This window comes from Azolla caroliniana, unplaced genomic scaffold, assembly GCF_043228905.1.
Source record: "Azolla caroliniana isolate FFs.n. ecotype wild unplaced genomic scaffold, voAzoCaro1.0.p SCAF_11, whole genome shotgun sequence".
Classification (NCBI taxonomy): domain Eukaryota; kingdom Viridiplantae; phylum Streptophyta; class Polypodiopsida; order Salviniales; family Salviniaceae; genus Azolla; species Azolla caroliniana.
The window spans coordinates 19,616,413-19,640,645 of record NW_028230446.1 but is presented as its reverse complement, the minus strand read 5'-3'; the positions used below and the strand labels follow the sequence as shown (position 1 = coordinate 19,640,645).

Sequence of the window (24,233 nt, the reverse complement as noted above, 5' to 3'; positions counted from 1 at the left end):
GGCAAGAAGAAGAACTTTAAAAGGGGGAAGAATGAAAGTATGTATTTGTAAAATTGTATGTATGACAGTATGTGTGTGTGTGTGTGTATGTATCTGTATTTCTATGTATGTCTGTATTTGTATTTATAAGCATGTATGTATTTGTATTTGTATTTGTATTTGTATTTGTATTTGTATTTGTACGTATGTCTGGGTATGGAGACTATTCAAGTTGTTGCATTCGCTCACACGCATGCATCCACAATATGGCTAAGTATATCTACGCGGCTAACCAACACTCGGTCTTCTCGTATCAGGGGATAGGACAGTAATATAATTATATATGTATACATATGCACATTCGCGCACGCACTCTCTCTCTCTTTGTGTCTATGCGACTCCACGGGTGTTTGGTCTCCACGGAGAATGCTAATATGTACGTGCATGCGTGCGGTTTTTGTTTGTTTGTTTGTTTTTTATCTGTCTATTCATTCTTCGTTCCTCTTTTTTCTTCTTTGATTGATCCTAATTTACTTCTTGATTCCGTTGCTCCTCCCGATAGAACTGAGCAGAATATGCTCCGAATTGGCTCCTTCGATCCCCAAGCCTCCTGCTAGAATATGCTCCAAGAATGCTCCCCCCATTCCTTAGTGTCAGTACTTCCTATATCTTATCTGTTGGGTGAAAACCCTATACTATTTATATATGCACACACACACAGCTTTAGGATGACAAAATATAGTTGTGCTCTCTAGTAAAAATAGCAACATAGTTTGATGTAAAAATAAAAGGTAGTTTTATTTTTAAACTAAGTGAATTGACTTACGTCCTTTCTTATCAAAAATATATGTATATGTCTCCATTTGCATCTCTAAATATTCCTCACCGTATACATATTTTCTATTTTGCTTTAATTTGCGCCTCTAGTTTAGATCGCACACGCTCACAACTAAGAGCCCCTCCCACACACACCCACCAATGTAATATTTCGTTTTTGTCTGACTTTGTGGGTCACTTGTAAAAATTGTCACCCATCTCTTTTTAGTTCTTCCTCTTATCATTCTTTGCAATGTTGTAGTTTGCTTGTCATCATGTCAACATACTTTGCCTTTACCATCTCTCGTTGAAGTGTTTAAGTTGAACAAACTGAAGATTCAAGATTTGTTAGTTTTTTCATGTTGTATCTACGTTCTAGTAGTGGCGTGCCCACTAAATATGATACCCAATAGCTTATTGCTTCAAAGCAAACAAACGAAGTTGATTATTTTTCTTACACAAAATTCAATTAATTATTGTTATGCGCATTGAATGTCTATCACTCCATGTTTTCTCTCTCTTCAGTTAAACTCAATACCACATCTCACATTGGAATTTGGGATAAATGCAATGGGAGATGGCACCTAATTTTTTGTATCCATAAATATAAATGGGAACTTTATTCATTTGGAGTTTTAGTTGTTCATTGTTGAACACATATGACATTTTAAACCCCTATCACGTGACCTAAGTGGGATTCAAGCATCTTATGTTATGCAATGGAAGAGATGGGTTGAATAGTAATAGGAGGCATGGGATTTCTCCAATTCATAGATTTGAAGGGTATATTAAAGCATGAGTTGTTTTATATTATGAAACTTGCATTGAAGATGGTGACATGCATAAAGTGAGGAAGGTGGTGTGCAAGGTGTTGTATGATGCTACATCTATCGCAAGTGACAATCTCTTATTTGAGAATTACATATGGGCAACAAGGATTAATCATTGCTTATAGGGTACCAATAACTTTGCGCTTGATCCATCTCATTTATATGTTTAGGGATGCATACATAAAGTATGATTTTAGGAGGGGAAGTCGACATACCTACAAAATTAGGTTATCACTATGTTTGTAGTATTCAACTATGTCAAATGCATGAATGACAAAGAGAGTATTTACTATGTGTGTCAAGCATGTGGAAGGAGGCTTTTGAGAACCAATTATTACCAAAAGCACAAGGATTGATTGTTGCTCATACAATATCATCAACATGGAGATGAATGAAAGATTCCTTATATGGAACTTCTATTTATGTATTCACACAATTATCATATTTAAAACATATTGTCTTGTATGTTAGAATCCTGGTGTAGTTGTTGTGGTCATCAAAGGAGTTGCATCGTTGAAGCATGAAGAACCACACAATGTGAATGTGAAATAAAACCTCTTATGCGGCGGCGGCAGTTATGCCTATTAATGGAGGCCATGTGACCATGCATGACCCTTTTTACACACTCATTCTAAAGGCCCCCACCTCTACTGCTCATTATTACATTTGGTCTTTAGACATCGAATGTAGTCTCTAGGGCCATATGTATATGCATAAGGCCACCCTTGTATGAAAAATATACATTGACAAGAGGGATGACTCGTGAGAGATGTGTGATATTATTCTAAAGGCTTATTGGCAAGTCATCATAGCTTGGCTACCCTTAAGAAATGAAGAAACAAACAATTTCATGTCCGTTAAGAAACAATGGAACATGGTCCATATATATATATATATTATAATATTCACATGTGAACAATCTAAATTCATTAATAATTGCTTTTATGGTTTGCCATTTTTTTATATTACACAAGTCAATGTAGATTTATAAAGTACATTAGAATCAAGTTATATGATAAAAGTATCATTGCAATTTGTCATAACTAAGATTCAAATGGAAAATAAGGAGAGATGTATACTCGACAAAGAAGTGTAATGAGAGAGAGGTGTGTGTGTTCACACACAATGTATAAGATAAGTTAAAGTTGTAAGAGAGTTTTTTTGTAAAAAAGAAAAGAAAAGTTGTAAGAGAGTGTGGAGTTTAGCGTACAACAACCTTCATTAGATGCATGCATTATGACTTCATTCATTTCGATATATTGCTTATGTAGCTGTTGGACTTGAGCACGCAATTCAACATGACTCCACATAGAGAACAATTCACAAATTGAGTGGCTCTCACCGATGTGTGGTGGTCAAAGTTAGATCTGTCATCGTTGGCATATGGGAAGTAGCTCATGAAGGATGAAGTCCACCATATCCCTGAACTAACAAGAAGATTAACATTAATGGGTTGATTGAAAGAGATTGGATACATGCAGTGTTTTGTAGAGAAACGTTCAAAATTCTTTAGAGAAACAAGGATGAAGTCCACCATATCCCTGAACTAACAAGAAGATTAACATTAATGGGTTGATTGAAAGAGATTGGATACATGGCAGTGTTTTGTGGAGAAACATTCAAAATTCTTTAGAGAAACAAGGATGAAGTCCACCATATCCCTGAACTAACAAGAAGATTAACATTAATGGGTTGATTGAAAGAGATTGGATACATGGCAGTGTTTTGTGGAGAAACATTCAAAATTCTTTAGAGAAACAAGGATGAAGTCCACCATATCCATGAACTAACAAGAAGATTAACATTAATGGTTTGATTGAAAGAGATTGGATACATGGCAGTGTTTTGTGGAGAAACATTCAAAATTGTTTAGAGAAACCTTGTAGTTGTCAAAGGTACCAAATTTGTTCTATTTGTCCCCAATGGAGCACTTCTGAACATGCCAACCTAATTTATTATCATGACATCGAATGGTTGTTTAACCACAAGTCTAAAATCAAATGAAAATGTTGTTTAGTTTTGAGTATTTGCATGCATGATCATTTTCTATCTAATAAATTTGTGAGTATTGTGTATACATAAAGCAATCTAAGAATGCCCACATGTGTGTGGAATCTACATTGAACCACAATGACTACGGTGCATCGCAATGCATGTGGGCTAATATCACTACTCTGTTACCTTCACCAATGATGCCCGTAGGAAAGTGTGGGTATAAGTTATAACCATTGAAGAATAGGAATGACGTCTTCACAGGTTTCAAGGTATGGTTTGCAACAATGGAGACAAAGAAATGAGTGAAATGGAAACCTTTATGATTAGACAATGGAGGGGAATATATTTGTCATGAGTTTCAAAATTTCTATAGGAATCTACCAAATGAGACCCTCCCGGAGTAGATAGTGTCAATACTTCAACATAACAATATAAACCATGAGTTCCACAAAGAAGTTATATTAATCACTGGTTGTATCATCAATGTATTTTGAAGTAAACCAAAGAACTTGAATGTAGACGAGGAGCTCAAGTGCAAACAAGCACTACGATTGTAACTATAGAAATTGTATTTTTCTTGATTGTGGAATCGAGGCCAAGTTTGGGTGTCAATAATGGTATATGACGACTTTGATAATGATACAAAGCAATGATGGTCTTCGTGATTAGAAGATGCATTGTCAACAATTCAAAGAGGTGGAACTATGGATTAATTGTATTTCCTAATCCACTTTGTGGCGTATCACAATTACTTGATTGAGACATGAATTGGTGGAACACTATGGATGCATGGGAGGTTGGGCTTGTTGACGAAAGACAATGACAATGCAAGAACGACATTGGCAACGTTTCAAGATAGGATGAGCAAAACAATGAACAACTAATCTTTGAGTATCTCGATGTTGCTACAAGCTCTAATAGATCTTACCGAATCCAAACGGATCATGATATGAATTAGTGAGTGGGTTGGTCAATTTCCATGAACCCCAAGTTACACATTCAAGAAATTTTTTCCCCCTTGTATGTAGAAATCCAACAATACATTTTTCCTTTCCCCTTTCACCTCAACCCCTTTTATGGTGTGTGTAGAGAACTTCATGGGTTTGCTCTTTAACTACTCATGTTCATAGATTCCTTGACGTCTATGGAGTCCACAACTCAGGCGAATAGAACGTCACTAATCCCCTCCAAAAATCCTCGAAGGTGTATGGGCCTAAATTTCCTTCATGCATTCCTCTTCTTCTTGGGCCCTTCGATATTGCATTTCAACATTACGTCATATCCACATTGAACTTGAAGGGGTGGGGGGGGGGGAGATGAAACATGACCAATTGTCATTGGTTAATAATAGTAAATGTGGTATAATTTCCTTGTGAAGCTCGAGCTCATAGACGTCCATATCTCAATCGAGAGCTATCTATCGGATCCTCGCACCTTCCACTGCACCATGCAGAGATAGATAGACAGAGACGTAAACGACTCTCGAAGATCTTATAAACAAAAACATTGTGTCCATAAAAATCCCGATAAGTCAATCAATCAGGTCTAGCTCTATCTTGGCGTGCCTTTTGTGTTTGTGTTTTGTTTGTTTGGGTGGGGAGGAGAAGAAAAGAAAGAGAGGGTCTTGAAGCATCTTGTGAATGCGATGCAGCATATTCTGCTCCCATGGTGTGAAGAAGAAGGAAGACAAAGGAAAGGAAAAGAGAGAGCCAGTGATAAAAAGAAAAAAACAGGAAAGCGAAAAAGAAAAGAAGAATAAAGAATAAAGATCCGTCGAGAAGAAGCGACAGGAAGAGAGCTCTCTCTGCCTCTCTCTCTCTCTCATGCCGTGTAATTCTGTGTGGGGTCTGCTATGTGTCTGCGTGGAGGAGGAGGAAGAATGAGAACGATCCATCTCTACTTTTAAGGCTACTCGCTCACGGTTTTCCATTTCTCCTAATCACATATCGTAATTCGGATATAAAGGAAACCACAACAGGTAGTCGCCTCTTCTGCCAATTGAACCTTGGATTTGCTGACACACCGGACACGCAGGAGGAAAAAAAGAAGAAGGTCTTGCTTTTGCAATGGAAGCATCCCCCAATGGCTGTGCCACCGCCACCACTCCCATCGGCAAAGGGAGTGGTGGTCGCAAAGCCCTAATATCCCTTCCCATCAAAGATCTGTGGGCTGCTGTGCGAAGCGGCACAGCCGCTGATGTGGATGCTGCATTGGGAGTGCTGAAGAAGAACAATGGAAGCATTGACGTGCGTAACGCATTTGGGTCAACTGCCCTGCACATTGCAGTGTGGAGGAACCACATACCCATCACGAGGAAGCTGCTAGCTGCAGGGGCTGACACAGATATCAGGGTAATTAACCAGAATGTTGCTGTGTGTGTTAAGATTGTTTTGCCTGTGTGGGAAACTCTGAAATAGCTCTGAGATTTTCTTGATCTCACCAATGCCCATGGTCAAAATTCTGAAAGAATGAAAGAGGAGAAAAATTCATCATATAATTGCTCAAGAGGGGGTTACCAAGAGCATTCAGGGAAATAAAGAAGAACGCAGCAGTATTTTTGTGATTCTCCCTGTTTTTTTTCTCGTTAAGCATATAAAAAATGCAAATTTTGTGTTTTGGTAATTTAGAGTAATTGATCATGGAAGTCCCTTTGCATATTGCTTCAATTCCCATTTGCAATTCAGAAAAAACTGTGATATACAGAATCCAAAGATATTCAATTGGTTGTGCCACTTCCCATTTGCAATTCAGAGATTGTATGTACCATAATCAGGAATGCTTATGGTTGGCCCAACTGTTCTGTATATTTGGCATGCACTTTTTAGGACATTAATAGTAATGGGCCCGGTTTTTGCTCAAACCCAACTGAACCGTTAAGCCATGGTTTAAAGGTTTATAAGTTCCAAAATAATTCGGTTCGGTTTGGTTCTGAAATTGGAGTTTATCGGTTTAAGTGGTTTGGTTTAAAGGTTTAAAGGTTTTTGGGCTAACTTTTTTTATCCCTTAAATGTTTATGTAATTTAATGGTTTAATTAATGTTTTTTATTGATTTAATTCACTTAAATTAAATGTTTATTTAATCTAATGGCTTAATTAATACTTCTTTATTTATTTAACATAAATGCTTATTTAATTTAGTGTATATTTATTTATTTATTTAATTTGGCTTAAATGTTGTTAGGTTTAAACTTTTTATTAAATGGCTCGGTTTGGTTTCAACTTTTCCCTAAACGGTTTTGGTTTACCTTTTCTTAAATGGTTTGGTTTTATGGCTTGAAAGTTCATAAACGGTTTGGTTTGGTTTTTGTTTGATATAAATGGTTTGGTTCAGTTCGGTTTGGTTTCAAGGCAAAGAAACCGAACCGAACCGAAACCGAACCGGGCCCATTGCTAGACATTAATATATTTTCGTTTCTTTGTGATGTTGTCTGTATGTGTTATATATAGTGCGAAATGTATGGATGCTATTATTTTTGGGGTTAGTGAGAGGCGTCATTTCACATACATTACAAGTCTAGAATACTTCGCTGGTTGCTATATAGTGCTAATGTATAGATACTATTATTTCTCGGGTTAGTGGGAGGAGTTAGTTCTACATACATACATACATTACAAGTCTAGAATACTTTGCTGGTCGCTATTAGCAAAAAACTAAGTACTTATAAGATACATATCTCCATCGGTAGGTCGTCTCAATCCTTCTCCAAGGAGAGGAGAGTTTTGTTCACTATTCATCCACCAGATGCCGAAGTCAAGCAGAACCTCTCTTGAGGAATAGGTTCAACTGGACATTTCTTAAAGGTTTTGGGTAAGGGTTCCACTGCCAGAACATGGATTTAGAATCTACTGAGGAAGTGGTGATTTTAAGACAATGAACTGTTGCATTGAACAATGAGTATACATTTTATGTTTTGAAATATACCATCCCATGTTATTCCCTTCAAACTTTACCATATTTAATCTACTGTATCAAAAGTTTTTTTCTTGATGATAGAAATATAGATGTTTTTTTGAAATATATCATCCCATGTTATTCCCTTCAAAATTTACCATATTTAATCTACTGTATCAAAAGTTTTTTTTCTTGATGATAGAAATATAGATGTTTACATCATTGCCACTTATTTCTTGTGACACGCTGCATTATGTTCTGAATCCATGTGCCACAGCTACAATCTCAGAATTATTTTCGTAAGTATGTGCCAGAATTACAACATCAGAACTGGAAATTTTGTTTAATATTCATTGTTTTCTCCATTTATGTGCCCGAACTACAATCTGACATTAAACTGCAAATTTCATTTGCAATCCATAATTTTCACAAATAATGTGCGAGAATTAGAATCTCAGAACTGCAAATTCTTTTACAACCCATTGTTTTCTCAATTCATGTGCCAGGGTTGCATTCTCAGTCTAAGCTGCAAATTTCTTTAATCAGGATGGGGAATCAGGTTGGACTAGCCTTCACAGAGCTCTTCATTTTGGCCACTTGGCAGTGGCAGGTGTCTTGATTGAAGCAGGTGCCAGTCTGTTGATAGAAGATTCCAAAGGGCGCATACCGATCGATCTTATTTCTGGTCCTATAAAAAACGTTATTGAGGATTCAAGTAATGCAGGTTGGTCTTGAGTTCAATCTTAATGAGGTTAAGTGAAGCAAATATGGTGTCTAGTTGATTAATCTGTTTGGTATCATATACAGGTGGAACCGAGGTTTTCAGCTGGGGTAATGGTGCAAATTATCAGCTTGGCACTGGGACTGTAGGGATTCAGAAAGTGCCCTGCAGGTTGGATGCCCTTCAAGGTTTAAATGTGATAGCCATAGCTGCTGCAAAGTTTCATAGCATGGCAATAACTGCAGATGGGAAACTTTATTCTTGGGGTTTTGGAAGAGGAGGGAGGTTGGGACACAATGATTTTGATATACACAGGTGTGATAATAAACATAAATCTGATAGAATCGGTTGTATAACACATTTGCTAATAATGATTGGTTTTCTCCACCTGGGGAATTTGTATCAGTGGTCAGGCTGCAGTCATTACACCTCAATTAGTATCATCTGGACTAGGAAATCAAAAGGTTAAAGTTGTTGCTGTTGCTAAGCACCATTCTATAGTTGTTACAGATGGCGGTGACGTATTCACATGGGGTTCAAATAGAGGTAAGCAGAAGATGGGGACAGGTTTTTAATCTTCTGTAAAGAAGATTGCATGCCTTGAGTTTTGATTTATCCAATGCAGGATTAAGTGTGATGATTTGCTGTCACATTGAACAAGAATCAGTTTTAAGTTTCATGAGTCTAGCTTGAAAGTATGCAAGAAAGAAAAATCAGTCAATATGAAAGAAAACAAAAACTACAGTCTATCATTTGCTGTTACATTGAACAAGAATCAGTTTTAAATTGTATGATCTATCTTGAAAGTATATAAGAAAGAAAAATTAGGGAATAAGAAAGAAAACAAAAACTGGAGCCTATGAAACGTGCTAACTTACAGTTGTCTATCTATCTATCTATCTATCTCAACTCGTTTGTTCTATTGATTTTTTCAATTTACTGGTAAACTATGATAGTATTTCTGAATAGTACACAGCATGCACATTGAGCTTCTGTGATAGATTATGGATTGGCAACAATTATTGGATATGGCAGATAATATACTAGTTCCAAATTCTGCCTTTTGAGTTCTTGATGTTTTGTTAACAGTAGTAGCCACATATTCTAAATTTCGAAGTAGTTGGTGATGAATCTTCAAGTCATATGGGCAGATATTTGCGTTGTTTGTTTTCATAAATTTAGTATACACTTCAGTTTTCGTATCTTTGCTTTAAAATATACCCTCAGTAGGGAGTCTCACATGTTCTTACTTCTCCTTTAGAGGGGCAACTTGGTTACACGTCGGTTGATACACAACCAACACCTCGAAGAGTAACTGCAATAAAAGCAAGAGTCATGGCAGCAGCAGCAGGAAATAAACACAGTGCTGTTATAACTGACGCTGGAGAGGTATTTACATGGGGTTGCAATCGTGAGGGGCAACTAGGTTATGGGACCTCAAATTCTGCTTCCAATCATATACCCCGTGCAGTAGAGTATCTCAAAGGAAAGAAGTTTTCTGGGGTATCAGCAGCTAAGTATCATACAGTTGTACTTGGTTTGGAGGGAGAGGTTGCCACCTTATCCTTTACATTATTTCAGCTTTCTACGTTCAGTTAAAGCCTATACATGATCAGCTTTTCACCATTTGACAGGTCTTTACATGGGGATACAAAATGGTGATGCCAAGGCGTGTATCTATCTCGAGAAACACAAGAAAAGCTGGCAATGCCCCATTAAAGTTTCATCAAGTAGAACGTCTTCATGTAATTCATGTAGCTGCAGGAACAACACATAGCAGCGCTGTTTCAGAGGATGGACTCATTTTCTATTGGGTTTCTGCAGATCCACATCTTCATTGCCAGCAGGTAAATAAATTGATAAATTTTGTACAAATGATGCCATAAGGTTGGATCTTTTTGAAGCTTATGCTGTGTTGTGGGTCTTTCAGCTTATGTGCATGGCTGGGCATCATGCTGTAGGAGTTGCTGCAGGGAAGTTCCGAACTGCTATTATCACTTCATTCGGTGACATATATGCATGGGATGGGGAGAAGATGAAGACAGATACTCCTGTCCCATTTCGTATACAAGGAATAAAGCATGCTAGTTGTGTTTCTGTGGGCGAAAATCACTCTCTGGCAGTAGCTTCTGTGTACACACCGAAGTTTCCACCTCAGTGTACTGCCACACAGCCATACTCACCAGTTGACAGCTCGCTGAAAGATCTGGAGGATTCTGATGAAGTGCTTGATTTTGATGGGACAATGACATTTGATCACTTTGAGAGAGACAAGATTTCTGCTGATTTGAGAAGACTGCCACTTGAGCCTCCGAGTTTGAAAGAACTTTGTGAAAATGTGGTTTGTCAGCAAGTAGTGGAGCCAAAGAATTCATTGCAGCTCCTTGAAGTTGCAGATTCCCTGGGAGCTTCAAAATTGAGAAAGCATTGTGAGGTTAGATACTTCACAAATGCAAATAAAGTGAGGTACTTTCACAATTTTTTTAAATTCATTTGATTTGTGGGCTGTTTGGTATAGGAACTTGTGTTACACAATTTGGACTATTTACTTGCAATCTCTCCCATGACATTTACCCATGTGAGTCCAACATTACTAGCAGATGTAGAGAAGGCTTTAGATGCAACATCTTCCCAGTCATGGAGTCACAGACTCCTTCCAACTCCTACAGCTTTGTTCCCAGCAGTTGTGGAAAGTGAGGAGGATGACAATGACACTGAAATCGTTTCCCGAAGGCGTTCTCTTTCCTTTTTTGAGCCTGTGAAGAAAGGTTCGGAGGGTATTTTTCACCAGGAGAGTGAGTTAGACCAAGCTAAAGCCAAGCAGGTGAGAGCACTTAAGAAGAAGCTCCAGCAGATAGAGGCTCTAGAGTTGAAGCAGTTTAGAGGTCATAAATTAGATCACCAGCAAGAAGCCAAACTGTTAACTAAGCAAACATTAATTGATGCTATTCTGGCGATCGAGTCAGGGGATGCAACAGCCTCTATCGATGATAACATTGAGGGTTCTGGAGTTCAAGACTTTCATGCAAAGATGGTTGTGAGTTGCAAACAGCAAAGTTCCCGTAAAAAGAAAAACAAGAGTTCAATCGAGCATTCTGCATCTGAATCTTATTTGAAAGAAAAGATTGCACAAGCAAGCAAAGTAAGTGATGGAAAGTCCTTTACTGCTGCAGAAGATCTGAAAGTGAATGCTGATGGTAAATTCTTCCAAACATTTGGCAATAAGGTGAGTCTTCCTTTTGCATTGAGAAGAATATGGTTTAATTATATTCTGCACCCTCTTCTAGCTTTCTACATCTTTTGGAACATTTTATTGGTTATTTTTGCTGTATTTTTATGTCAGCTTTATTATTTTTCTGCATTTGCATTTCAATGGCTGTTTGAGGCTTGAATGTTTTTAGTATACGTATTTACTATTCTACATAACTAGGTTTACATAGTGCAAAAATGTTTATTAATGTTTTGATATGCATATCAATCTAGATAGGGAGTGAACTGCATATTTTTACGTCAGCTTTATTATTTTTCTGCATTTGCATTTCAATGGCTGTTTGAGGCTCGAATGTTTTAGTATACGTATTTACTATTCTACATAACTAGGTTTACATAGTGCGAGAAATGTTTATTAATGTTTTGATATGCATATCAATCTAGATAGGGAGTGAACTGCACCTTGTAATTTGAAATTGATGAAGGAAAATTAAACTTACATGCAACACAGTCCTGTTCATATGCATTTTTCGGTTACTGAATTTACGTCATTGCTTTTTTATTTTCCCTATTTACTTCTCTTGTTTCTGGGTTTATGTTTTTTAATTCAACATTCTTGAATCTCTCACCATGAATGCTGGAGAGAGGTGAGATGGGGAGAATTGGTGCTTATTTTCCCTATACATGGCTCTTATATCTATATAAATATAGATATACACCCAATGATGTTGTCATGATTGAAGATAATCACTAGTCATTTGAATGTCGGGAAGAAAAAGTTGAGTTATAGGCAGCACAATCTTGTTCATGCGTGTTTTTCAATATCAAAATGTATAATAATTTTATTTTCTTCTTCCATTTTTGAGCTTTCCTTTATTTAATACATTTTCTTGGATTGCATAACTTGAATATCATAGAGAGGTGAGATATGGACATTTTGTGATTATTTTTCCTACATATGGTGCTTATATTAATATAAATATACATATACACCTGTGATAATTTTGCTATTAAAGATAGTCATGACCATCCTTTGTGCCATATCCTGATTCTGGAGATTGTGGTGTGGTACAAAGTTGACAATTCTTACATATTTTGCAAAATGTTACCCTTCTCCAGTTCAATGTCAATGTTGACCAGATCTACCGGCCATCAATATTGGGCATGCAAACATTAGTCAAAATATGTTTTTTATATTGCACTGAGCATCTTGTGCCCAGTCAGGTCATTTGTTAATAAACATCTGAACTCCTTGATAAAGAGGGCACCTTCCAAGTGCTGATTATCTAGTTTGTATCTCGATAAATAGTACTAGGTGTCTGTTTTCTGTCTTCTGCTGTTAAAAGGCAAATGGACGTTGAAAAGATAATTTAGTTACCTAACATAAGCAGCCATGTCAGCTAGTACTTAGTGCATTCTATCTGCTATCTTTTTTAAAGTTGATAAACTGATGAACAAGAAATAAGCATTCTTATCAGAAATATGCTTAATCTGTAACTGTCAATTTTAAAAGGATGTCAATTCTGCATCAAACAATGCAAATGGGGTGGATATTGTGATGTCTTCTGAGAAGAGTGATGTGCGTAAGGTCGAACAGCCCCATTCAGTTGTCAACAGTCAGGGTCAACTCAAGATTCATGGGTTTGTGACTGAGTGCCAACACCATGTATCACAGGATTCCTTGCCATTAACCAATGTCAGTGGCAAGAAGAAGCATAGAAAAGGAGGATTATCAATGTTTCTAACTGGAGCACTTGACAAGGCACCTCCTATGAAGGTGCCTGTTGACGCACCCATAATACCAAAAGTCGAGGGCCCTGCATGGGGGGGAGTCCAAAGAAGCAAGGATTTATCATCACTTCGTGAAATTCAAAGCCAGCAAACAGAAGAGCCAAGTTCTAGCCTGTGTAATGTGTTGGTAGAACAGTTTCCTCAATCCCCTATGCCCTTAAAAGTCATAAAGGGAAAACAAGTAGCTGGAGGATCAATTAAGGGTTTCAAAAAACACAGTGAATCTCATGAGGTAGTTCTTGATGCTAATAATGATGCTGGTACAAACCGAATCTCTCTTAAGCAGTTCATACATACATCTCCTCCTATTGCCGTCACACCCAACAAAGCCATCAAGGTGATTGCTTCGGGAAGTATCGGTAATAGCCCTACTCCTTGGGCAGGTAGTAGTAACAGCCCAACACCTTGGATGGGTAGTAATAACAGCTCTACACCTTGGGCAGGGAGTTCTTCGCCACTCACATCAGCATCTTCTTTCAGAGATATTCAGGTTGAGCAGGTGAACATCTGTTTGACAACTAAAAGAGTAATAAGTTCTTGTTTTTCTGTAAACAGCAATTTTGTTTTTGTCAGACACTTTATTTCCTCTGATTGCTTTTCTTGAATGTGATCTTGATAGGTGAAATGCAAAACACAGAAACATAACATCCAGGGTAGTCCAAAACCTGGTTCGGCAGCAAGCTTCAACTTGGCTGAAAAGGGAGGGGATGAGAAGGTAACAAACCGTTGGTATAAACCTGACACCCGTGGTCCATCATCGATCCGCAACATTCAGATTGAGGAGGAAGCAATCAGACATTTGCAACGCACATACAAAAATGCTAAGGTGGTTAGGGCTGGGGATTGACATTGATACTTCACATACTCTACTCTCGTCTCGTTGTGTAGCTATGTTAATAGCTTCTAAGGTCTGCATTATGGTTAGTCAACACCATACTGCATCTTTGTAAAATTCCAGTAGGCAATATATGACAGTTGCCTTATGCTTGCAGTGGGTACACCATAAATGAAGGCCTTGTATTTAGAATGCATAAACTTAGGGAAAAAAATGAAAAGGTCTTACTGGTGTATAAGTTGGTTGTCCCATGTCAGGGGCTGAATAAAGAAAGAGATGTACATTTTGTGCAGAAAGGTCTTACATTTTGTTTCACAGCACAGTGCATTGCCTTTTGGCCCTGGCCAACAAATCATTTTGTTTGTGCCACACAGTGGGTGAATTTGTCTCAAGCCTTGTAGTGCAATATACAAATTAAGTGGTCATTCTAAAGCAATAGCTTTTTCATATTAGGTTTCTGATACCTCCAAGTTAGATCGCATGGGGAGGTGAAGATGTATGTCTCTCAAAATTCCGAGGAAGTATTATTTTATCTCATTTATTTTTTATGGAAAATTTCACACTATAAGCAAAACAAAAACTCTGAATTATCATCACATTTTCTTTATTTCCCTAAATGCCCCAAGTTTTCTTTATTCCTCATGATCAGAGGGCATCGAGGTGAAACATTTTCTTTATTCTTCATGTATGCCCTTGGTCCAAATCATTTTTCAGACTTGGGTAGAGGATTGAGAAACTAATTATACCATCTTGTAGTTAAGTCCCTTCGAATATCCATCGGGGTAGTTAAAACTTGGCTTTATTATGAGAGATAATGATCAGAGGGCATCGAGGTGAAACATTTTGATATATTCTCAAACTTATTAAATAGGTAAAGCAACCCAGGTTGTTTTGTTAATCCGAATCTGGAAATTTGAGGTCCACGTCTGGCATCTTTGTTCAGCAAAACTGGTGCGTTGAGTAATGATGCCGAACTAGCAATTAAATACTTAAGTCATTGCATTTGAGGAAATAATCAAAAGCTGGAGAATATTTCAAAATTTCTCCCTAAAAAATATAATACCATGGTAGTTAGTTGACCCTAACTTTATGGCATTATTCACACGTCCAACATGTGCCACTATTCCTTCAAAAGGCATGAATCAACGGGTGAAATTATAGAAAGACGTAAGCCCTTGATGACCTAAAAATAAATTCTAAATTCTCTTTTGTTTTTTGCCTTTTCTGGTGAAAGGTGCTGCATGGTAGACTGGTAGTCTCTCTCCCTCTCTCTCTCTCTCATCCATATCTATATCTATACATCTGTTTGTGTCTATCTCTATCTATAAATCTATCTATATATGTCTAGATCTATAGCTCATAATTAGTTTCTCCATTTCATCATTCATTAAGTTATCTTTATCATTAACAGCATTGGTAGTGAGACGAACTTGGATATTGGCTAGATGAACTACCCAATTGTCCACATATGGTAAATATCATTTAACTATGGCCTGAATTGGTTTATAGATTGACACAACAAACTTGACTGATGCCAACGTCACCTATGATGATTTTTAGGATATTATATTACCTAAAGAAGAAAACAAAAGATAAGAGAGAGTCCCACACACAAGCACCTCCATTACGAAATCAACGATACCACATAAAGGTATACAGATGGAGAGAAAACTATCCAAAACAAATGTAGGATTTATGTTGCCAATTTTGCATTAAAAAAATTCTAGACTAACTTTAATTTGGCTTCCCATCCTTAACAACCGATAGGATTCCTACAATCCACCATTAGAATCAATTTGCTATGTACGTACTACCGAAGTATGAAATGATATCGAGAGACTCAAGACAATCATAGGATATGATCTAAATGTATGGGAGTTTATGTTTGGACTTGAAGGGTCATGGGTCTCTTGTAATCTCTACATAAACAAGAGTTAAGATGCTAACTCTACTTATAAACAAATACTTGTCATTCATAATTGTGGAAGTGTGTATGATTTATTATCCATTTTTGTGTAGTTGTGTATAAGAGTAATTGGTATTAACATCATGATTAACACTAATATGTAATTTTGTAAGTAAATCCGATAAGATAATACTTGATAAGCTAACACTTTTGGGGACCCGAATGAATTACCAAATGACAAGTGGAAGAGCATGATGTATGTTGGTTGAGACAACAAGGAACCAGATCATCAGCAAACAAATAACCAATCTACGTCACAAGACTCAAGTGGAAGCACAAACAATGGACACTTTACGAGAATATGGGTCTACTAGAGGAAGAAGTTGCAACCGAAGAAATGTTGCAATCCCGTGTGATCATGGACAATGAAGCACTTAATCCGAAATCATTACTTCGATTGCCTATTCGGATCTGATGAAGAAATTGACGGGCAGTTTGGATGGATTGCATATGCGGTGACATGTGCATCTCATCCCATTCCTAGGATATGGAATGCCAAAATCACTTGTTGGCACCACTAAACACTGGCCAATCAAAAGCTTCACAAAATGGCATGGTTCCAATCATCCTTAGATGAATAAGCCGCTAGTTGATACAACCAATTTGGTGTAAAGGACTTTGCAACGTTTCAGTTGTAGGAAAACAAATTCTTGGAATGGTTAAGCGAGGAAACTCATAATTTGTATGAGTCATCGATGAAAATATAAAATTTGAGAGCCAGTCTCATAGTGTGAGGTTGGATCGAATAAACTATTATGAAAGGTGATCATCCTTGCCCCACGAGGAAATAACTATTGTGAAAGCATTGTTGGATTCATTGCATGCAACGTAATGCGCGATAGATATTTTTTGAAGTCTCATCCAAGGATGTGATTATTAGAGTGTAGGAGACAAGAAGAATTCATGGATGCGATCATATATTTACATGCAATCGGCAACCAATACATCCACAACAACATTCCTAGAAATGATGGACGATCAACCATCTGAAAACAACGAGGTCACGAGAAAATTGTCATGATCCCGGGTTGTGACGAATATCAGTAGGTGTAACAAGTCAATAATTTAGCCTAATTAACCAATGGCAATGTGATTGTGCACAATTAGAGTGATAGAGGGTGCAAAGGTAATTAGCCCAAATAAGAGTACATGGACCCTCACCTACCCGATTGTTAATGTCACGGGTAGGAACGGTAGGAATTTAAAGTACTATCTAACAAAGTATAACAATTGGATGTATGTAACTTAATTTGATGATAAAAGAGAGACGGCATTATGATCATGGTATATGTTACATTTTAATAGGTAGAACTTAGAAGAGATCATAGGGAAGTTTGTAGTGGGAAGGTTCGTTCGTTGTGAACAATCTCACATGAATGTGTTGTAACCATCATTGCAAACAAAAGGCACAATAATAGGTGGTTACATAATATTTATTCTTGTTTTCTTTATTTATGATATATTTGTTATTTATAATAATGTCTAATCTTTAATATTCTAACACCCCCCCTTAATGTAGCAACCTATTTGTTTGGTTTCTATAATTTGAGTCCTATCTTCTAACAACATATGCAACGCTTGTGTTGGGATACGAGTTTAGTGAGGAAATCAGCCCACATGGTTGTGGTTAAAAAAGTGTATTGGAGTGACATCTCTTTTGCTTCTCTAATAAAATGATGACGTGCTCGAATATGTTTGTTTTGATAAATTATCTTTGGGTTTGTTACAAGTTTTATGGTTGATTGATTATCACAAAACACCTTCATTTATTTTAGTTCGAAGATATAAGCTCTTCAATGGTTGTCTTTATCCAAAGGATTGTTGATCCTTCCTAAGCTAAAAGGGATCACGTTAATCACCAGGACGAACACTATTAACCTCTCTCACTATGATTAATTAGCTAAGAGACAACTTATCCTATATAAGGACTTAAGTGGAACATTTAAAAACACTTACGCAGAAAGGATTCAAAGAAATTAAGTGGAGAAGAACCTAAGATTTGGAGTTTATAGTTCCCTTACATTGTAGTTCTTTTTTGTCTTTGTCCCCTTTCAAATTCTTGTCTTTGCTTGCATGATGCTCCTACCGCACAAGTTGAGGTGTCTCTGTGAACATGAAATTCTTTTTCCCAATTTGTCAACCTAAGGATGGGTTCATTCACCAAACAAACTTTAAGTACCCTAAAGGCTTTGATGTATGTAGTAGCCCTTATGAATTTCCAAAATACTTCACACAACCACCTATATTTTCTGTGAATAGATAACAAATAACTAGTAGTATGCATCATACTCTATAAAATGTTGGAGTTGTTTCTTGTCTTTGGGGTGTGACAATATCTAAAATGAAATTTAACTTTGTTTCATCTGTGGAGATACAATCTTTTAGCATCGTGTGTCTAATATTACTCATGTCTTACCCAGTATTGGCATTTTAGAGGGTTCGACAAAAATTGATATTATTTTCTCAAGTGTTGTCCGAAGGAGTTCGAAATTGTTCGATCAAGAGGAGTTACAACACATGTTCATCCATAGTATGAACCATACGTACCATACTTTTGGAAAAACACCCTCAAAGAATGATAAATACCATACTTTTGGATTAACTATTTATTATGAGGTAGATAAGCCTAAAAATGGGAAAAAAACAAAAAAAAAGGGGGAAAAAAACACAAGAATGTTTGAATAACATTCGCATTCGTTTTCCAACGTAGGAAAACAAATGTTATACTAGACGAACACGAATTTTACGTACTATGTGTTTCATCCACATGAGATTCTATCCCATTTCTTAAGTTGGAAGTGAATAAGTGGTAGGCCTCTCTCTATTAGGTGCTCAAAGTGCTCGTTAACCTGAATGACATTTCCTTAAAGTGTAGGTGCCAAACTCAGTGGGAAATGCAATTTATGTTCATCCTCTAGTGTTCAATATATGGGAATTGGTAATTATCACATATGATGGCTTCATTTACTTTATAGAAATCTAGACCAATTCTAATCTTCTCGTTCTTTTTTGGACAATTCCCTTTTAGTCTTTGTCATTCCCATACATATTTGCATTAATGGGATGGTGACAAGGCAGAGGCATGTCTTACTTCCTTTCTTCATATATAGCAGGAAAACAACTTGTCCTAGTGACTAACTCTAATAGTCATACTTTCACTCATTGGCTAGGTTACTAGTTGGTACAACCAATTCCAAACTAGCAATGCCCATAACACATCTCTTGATGTTAATGGTAGAAAGATGAACATAGTTAATAGAGAATCTTGTAAAGACCCGCCATAAGGAAAGGGAGAAAGTGGGTTTGGCAAAAACCAATCAATTACAAACCTATTGGGGATCCCAAGTGGATTGACCTTCATAGACAAGCAAGTTCTATCCGATAGAAAGTGTTTCTTTGGTGAGAAATGGTGAGTGGGTTTCCTTTCGAAGTGGTTTTAAACAGTTGACACATTTTAGATGGGACATTTTTTTTTCTATACACCAATTGAGGATGGATGCCAAACACAAACTCCTTACATGCCTAGTTGCTATATCCTTTAGGTTGTTATCTCACACCTTTAGATGTTGTTAACTAGGGAGGTGTTTCCCCTCTTTTCAGGTTCTTTCAATTTACCCTCCCTATTGTATAAGGTTGTGTTCGGCAAACCTTTAACGATAGGGGTCACGATCAAAATCTAAGAACACGAGGAAAACATGTTCTTACACATGATGGTCTACACGGAGTAGTGCTACAACGCGTACCCAGGTCTGAAAGAGAGAATTCTGATTCGATGGTTTTTCTCAAAAGAAGCCCGCAAACAAGGAGGGTGTCCCTAACAACCCCGACTTAGCGTTATGATGAAGACGTAGGAGGGAGGGTTTAACGGCGGCGACAAACACAGAGAAGGTCCTCACTATGGTCATGCCCGGTTCTTCGTGTCCAACAACGAGAAGCTTTTCAATCGTGTGACCGGCCATCTTGTTTCTAACATAGTTTCACAAGAGAGAGAGAGAGAGAGAGAGAGAGAGAGAGAGAGAGAGAGAGACGTAAAGAGTATTTTCTTTTTGTTGCGTGTGTTGTGTGGATGGATAAACCCGGGAAGTTTTTATTTTATCCGATTTTTATCCGTTAGTGACGTGGCGGCCACGTGGATTCGGTTGGGCCGCTGACGTGGCCCCAAGAGTCGCGGGAAGTCGGGGGCCTTAGGAACAGAGGGGAAACAGGGGAGGGACTCGCTGGCTGGCCTGGCCTATTACAGAAATAAAAACACGAAGAAAAGCACCACAAAAAGCAAAACAGGCTATGGCGTCTTCGTCCTTCCTCTGATTCTGCGGCCATAGAGACCTCTCTCTCTCACGGCTCCACACCAAAAGATAAAGATCCCCGCCATCTCTGCAAAGATCTAGGGTTTCGTGTGGCATCAGACAGGAAGGCAAAAAAGAGGAGAAAGAGAAGTGAACTGCTCCCCCCCTGCTTCGCCTTCCGATACACGCATCTTAGAACGGAAGTCTTTCTTTCTTTCTTTGCTTACAAAGTCTCCATTTTCCAAAGGGCTGCTCCAAAACCTCCCTACATCTACTCTTCCTTTCGATCATTGAACTGAGACAACAAGCTTTCGTCACAACTTCTTCTTTTGGCTCTTTCTTACTCAAGGTTCTGTCGGTTCCTTTCATTGCCTCAAGAGGCCATCTCAAACCAGATCGATCTTTCTGCTTTCCTGCTCTCCACCTGCAGAGATTAACTTTTCTTCTTATCCAGGCTGTGGTGTATGCAATTTCACCGAAGACAGGTTCCTGTTCTTTTGACTTTCCATTCATTAATTTTTTTTTTTCTCTTTGCTGGATCTTGTTGCCCTCTCCTAATAACGTTTCTGCATTGTAACTTATCTGATTGTGCTTCTCTTCTTCTCTGCCACGAAGCACTGAAATCTTTGTCATACGCAACCATTTATCTACTTTCTGAGCACCTAAATATTTTTCATGGAAAATTCATTATTTCCTTCCACACAGTAAATCCGTCTGTTGTGTTTCCTTTTTTAAGTCTGTAAAATATTTCCGTGTCTTGTGTTGTTGGTCAGGATTTCATTGGCATAACACATTAGGATTGAAGTGTTTTGATATTTCTTGCAACCGACCATGTTGATGGAGATCACAACGTCAATGTCACTTTGTTCTTCCTCCACAAGTACGTTCAGCCCTGCACCCCGTACCACCACTAGCTGCCCTATTTATGACTTGGATTTGAATTCAAGGCCCGTGTCGACCAGTCACCATACAACAGTTTCCAAACCTGTGATTTCAGGACTTTCAGTCTTGTTAGCAAATTCTAAGCATTGTAGCTCCTCTACAGGAGATTCCTTCGAATTGGCGTCAGGCTTGACCACTTTTGTCAGAGGCTCTTACACAGATGGGGTTGAGAACTATGCAGATCTGATCAGTTCTTCTCCGAACTCTATGAAAGCCAGAGAATTGAGTCCAGTTTCTGTCCTTCAAGGGCCTCTTGCTTATTACGGTAATGGACAAAATTCTAGCAGGCGGTGCACTCATCTTTCATTGCTAGAGCAACATGTTGGGAGCAGTATCCGAGTTTGTTCTTTGTCTGCAGATCAGAAGCAAATATTGTTGTTGAGAGATGAATATATGAATCGAAGCAGCACTGCTCCTGGAGAGCATAATCTAGGTTCACTTGCAGAACCACAACACCTATTTGAAGAACTTCCAGAATCTGTAACAATGCACTGGCAACAAATTGCTGAGAATATTTTACTTGATGCTCAATGCCGTCAAGAAATTTTTAAAGATCCCTTTGTCATCAAAGCTTTTAAGGAAGCAGAAAAAGCCCACCGTGGTCAAGTGAGTGTATAACCTTGTCGCATCTGTTCTCCTGTTTCTGAACTAGAGGGTTGTTTCTTTTGCTTACTATGTGTTCTGTTTTTATAGTTTCGAACCTCTGGTGATATTTATCTTGTTCATTGCGTTGAGACAGCAACCATTCTAGCAGAGATAGGTGCAAGCAAAGTGGTGGTTGCAGCAGGATTGCTGCATGATGTGATGGATGACTCATGTGATGACTATAATGAAAATCAGCTTGTCAAGATATTTGGCAAGGAGGTTGCGGACCTGGTGGAAGGGGTATGTATTTATATGAATATATACTTGTATTGACATGTGATCTTTATTCTTCTTGCTTTTTTCCACATTGGCAGGTATCGAAACTGAGTGAACTTAGCAAGTTGGCACGTGATAATGACATTGCAAGCAAGAAACTGGAGGCAGATCGATTGCATACCATGTTTCTTGCTATGGCTGATGTTCAGGTGGTTCTTATCAAGCTTGCAGATAGACTTCATAACATGAGAACTTTATCTGCACTATCTGAAGAGAAACAGTTGAGAATGGCAAAGGAGACGCTTGAAATCTTTGCTGCCCTGGCCAACAGGCTAGGTATATGGAGTTGGAAAGCAGAATTGGAAGATTTGTGCTTTAAGCATCTTAAACCTCTTGAGCATGAAAGACTAGCGACAAAGTTAGCAGGGGGCCTAAGAGAAACAACAATTTCAGAATCTATTGAGAAGCTGGAAAAAGTACTCCATGAGGAAGGAGTCCTCTACCATGAATTAAATGGACGGAGTAAAAGTCTTTATGGTATCTACACAAAGATGATGAGGTTAGTTTGTATGTTAGCTACTGTTGGTATTTGCATATAGGTGAAGGGGAAATAAATGACCATCTCTGCTGTACCTTTGCAGGAAGGGGATGAGTTTGGAAGAAATTTATGATGTTCAAGGACTCCGATTGATTATGAATACCCAGGAGGACTGCTACCGGGCTCTAAAGACTGTTCACAGGATGTGGCCTCAAATGTCTGCAAGCACAAAGGATTACATTATCCATCCAAAGGCAAATGGGTAATGATTGTATAACTGTTTCTGGATTCCTTATAAATAGAAGTATGCTTTCACAAACAATATGGGAAGTAGTTATTCGCTCATGGTTAACACCACCAGTTTATGCCGAAATTCAGGTATCAGTCTTTGCATACCGTAGTGCAGGGTGATGATGGTTTCCCTTTAGAAGTTCAAATTCGGACAAAAGAGATGCATCATCAAGCTGAGTTTGGAGTTGCTGCCCACTGGAGATATAAAGAAAACAATGTGGAGCTGTCATCTCACATCTTGCAGAGAGTAGGGTGGGCAAGGTGGATGCTTACTTGGCACAGCGAGATTTTAGAGACAAAGTCAAGATTGCCCTTTGGTAGTGTAAATTCGAAACAACCTTGCTCTTTTCCACATCACCAAGAAGGTTGTCCTCATGTTGATGAGCCATCTGAAAAGGGAGAAGGCCCATTGTTTGTCATCATCCTTGAAGATGATAAGGTAGTGTGAAACATGTGAATTGAAGTTAAAGGTTTTCCTCTTAAGTGTTATGTTTGAGATATATCTGTTGTGTCTAGATGAGCGTACAAGAGTTGCCCCGAGGCGCAACTGTTGGTGACCTACTTGACAAGAATGTGGAGGATTTGTTTGCAGCAACTGGTGGAGTTCCAGCATTTTGTGAAGAGTTTCTCCCAAGAGTCAACCATGAAGTGGTTGATATTGGACAAAGATTAGAGATGGGTGATTTAGTAGAAATGAAGCCTTTGATTTCAGATGATCCCTTACTGGAATATAGAAATCGTATCAAGAGAATGTATGGAGATACTGCCACATGGGAGAGAAGGCACTCAGCGCAGTTGTCACCCTAATAGGACCAACCATCATTATGCACAGAAACAACAAATTCAATTTGTCACAAAATATATATACCACACTTCCATTGATTCTCTATACCCTTGGATATTTGTATAGCACTAACAGGATGCCAGGAATCAATATGTAATATACCTTTGGCCCTTGTAAATACATACAGAAACTAAATTTTTATAAAAGCGTTGAATTGAATTCCCATGGTCAACATAGAGCTCATATCCTGGTACAATGGTTTGGAGTAAAAATGTGCCATTAGTGCTAGCACACATGGCAATTGTAAGTGTTGTATTAATATGGGGTTTGTTGGGATTTAGTGATGTTTTTGTAAGTTAGTTTTGTCAGAGCATGTGCAATTTATGCGTTCCATGATTTTCAAACTAGATTAATAACTGCTTTTTCAACTCTTCATCAAAATTACACCTTCCTGGGATATATGCTGAAAGTTAGCTTAACAATAATAATGTTGGGA

The 24,233-nt window shown here is 37.9% G+C and overlaps 2 protein-coding genes across 2 annotated transcripts; both read left to right on the top strand.

Moving 5' to 3' along the window:
- Positions 1–5,354: 5,354 nt before the first annotated feature.
- On the top strand, positions 5,355–14,384 carry LOC147858365 (ankyrin repeat family protein / regulator of chromosome condensation (RCC1) family protein). The gene is made up of 10 exons (XM_087326745.1): positions 5,355–5,971; positions 8,059–8,236; positions 8,320–8,548; positions 8,640–8,779; positions 9,495–9,784; positions 9,868–10,080; positions 10,164–10,667; positions 10,752–11,459; positions 12,957–13,733; positions 13,854–14,384. Exons 1-10 carry the CDS (start codon positions 5,687–5,689, stop codon positions 14,079–14,081), a joined length of 3,552 nt encoding a protein of 1,183 aa, XP_087182871.1. The 5' UTR covers positions 5,355–5,686; the 3' UTR covers positions 14,082–14,384.
- A 6,180-nt stretch (positions 14,385–20,564) lies between these two features.
- Positions 20,565–23,943, top strand: LOC147858364 (putative GTP diphosphokinase RSH2, chloroplastic). The gene is made up of 7 exons (XM_087327094.1): positions 20,565–20,806; positions 21,095–21,869; positions 21,957–22,148; positions 22,223–22,683; positions 22,766–22,924; positions 23,041–23,392; positions 23,470–23,943. The coding sequence occupies exons 2-7, from the start codon at positions 21,153–21,155 to the stop codon at positions 23,758–23,760; spliced, it is 2,172 nt and encodes a 723-aa protein (XP_087183220.1). The 5' UTR covers positions 20,565–20,806; positions 21,095–21,152; the 3' UTR covers positions 23,761–23,943.
- The last annotated feature ends 290 nt before the right edge of the window (positions 23,944–24,233 follow it).

Coding starts and splice junctions, on each gene's coding strand:
- LOC147858365 (XM_087326745.1), top strand. CDS start 5,687: ATGGAAGCATCCCCCAATGGCTGTGCCACCGCCACCACTCCCATCGGC. Junction 9,785..9,867: donor TACTTGGTTTGGAGGGAGAG/GTTGCCACCTTA, acceptor ACCATTTGACAG/GTCTTTACATGGGGATACAA. Junction 10,668..10,751: donor AATTGAGAAAGCATTGTGAG/GTTAGATACTTC, acceptor TGTTTGGTATAG/GAACTTGTGTTACACAATTT.
- LOC147858364 (XM_087327094.1), top strand. CDS start 21,153: ATGTTGATGGAGATCACAACGTCAATGTCACTTTGTTCTTCCTCCACA. Junction 22,684..22,765: donor ATCTACACAAAGATGATGAG/GTTAGTTTGTAT, acceptor GTACCTTTGCAG/GAAGGGGATGAGTTTGGAAG. Junction 23,393..23,469: donor TCATCCTTGAAGATGATAAG/GTAGTGTGAAAC, acceptor TGTTGTGTCTAG/ATGAGCGTACAAGAGTTGCC.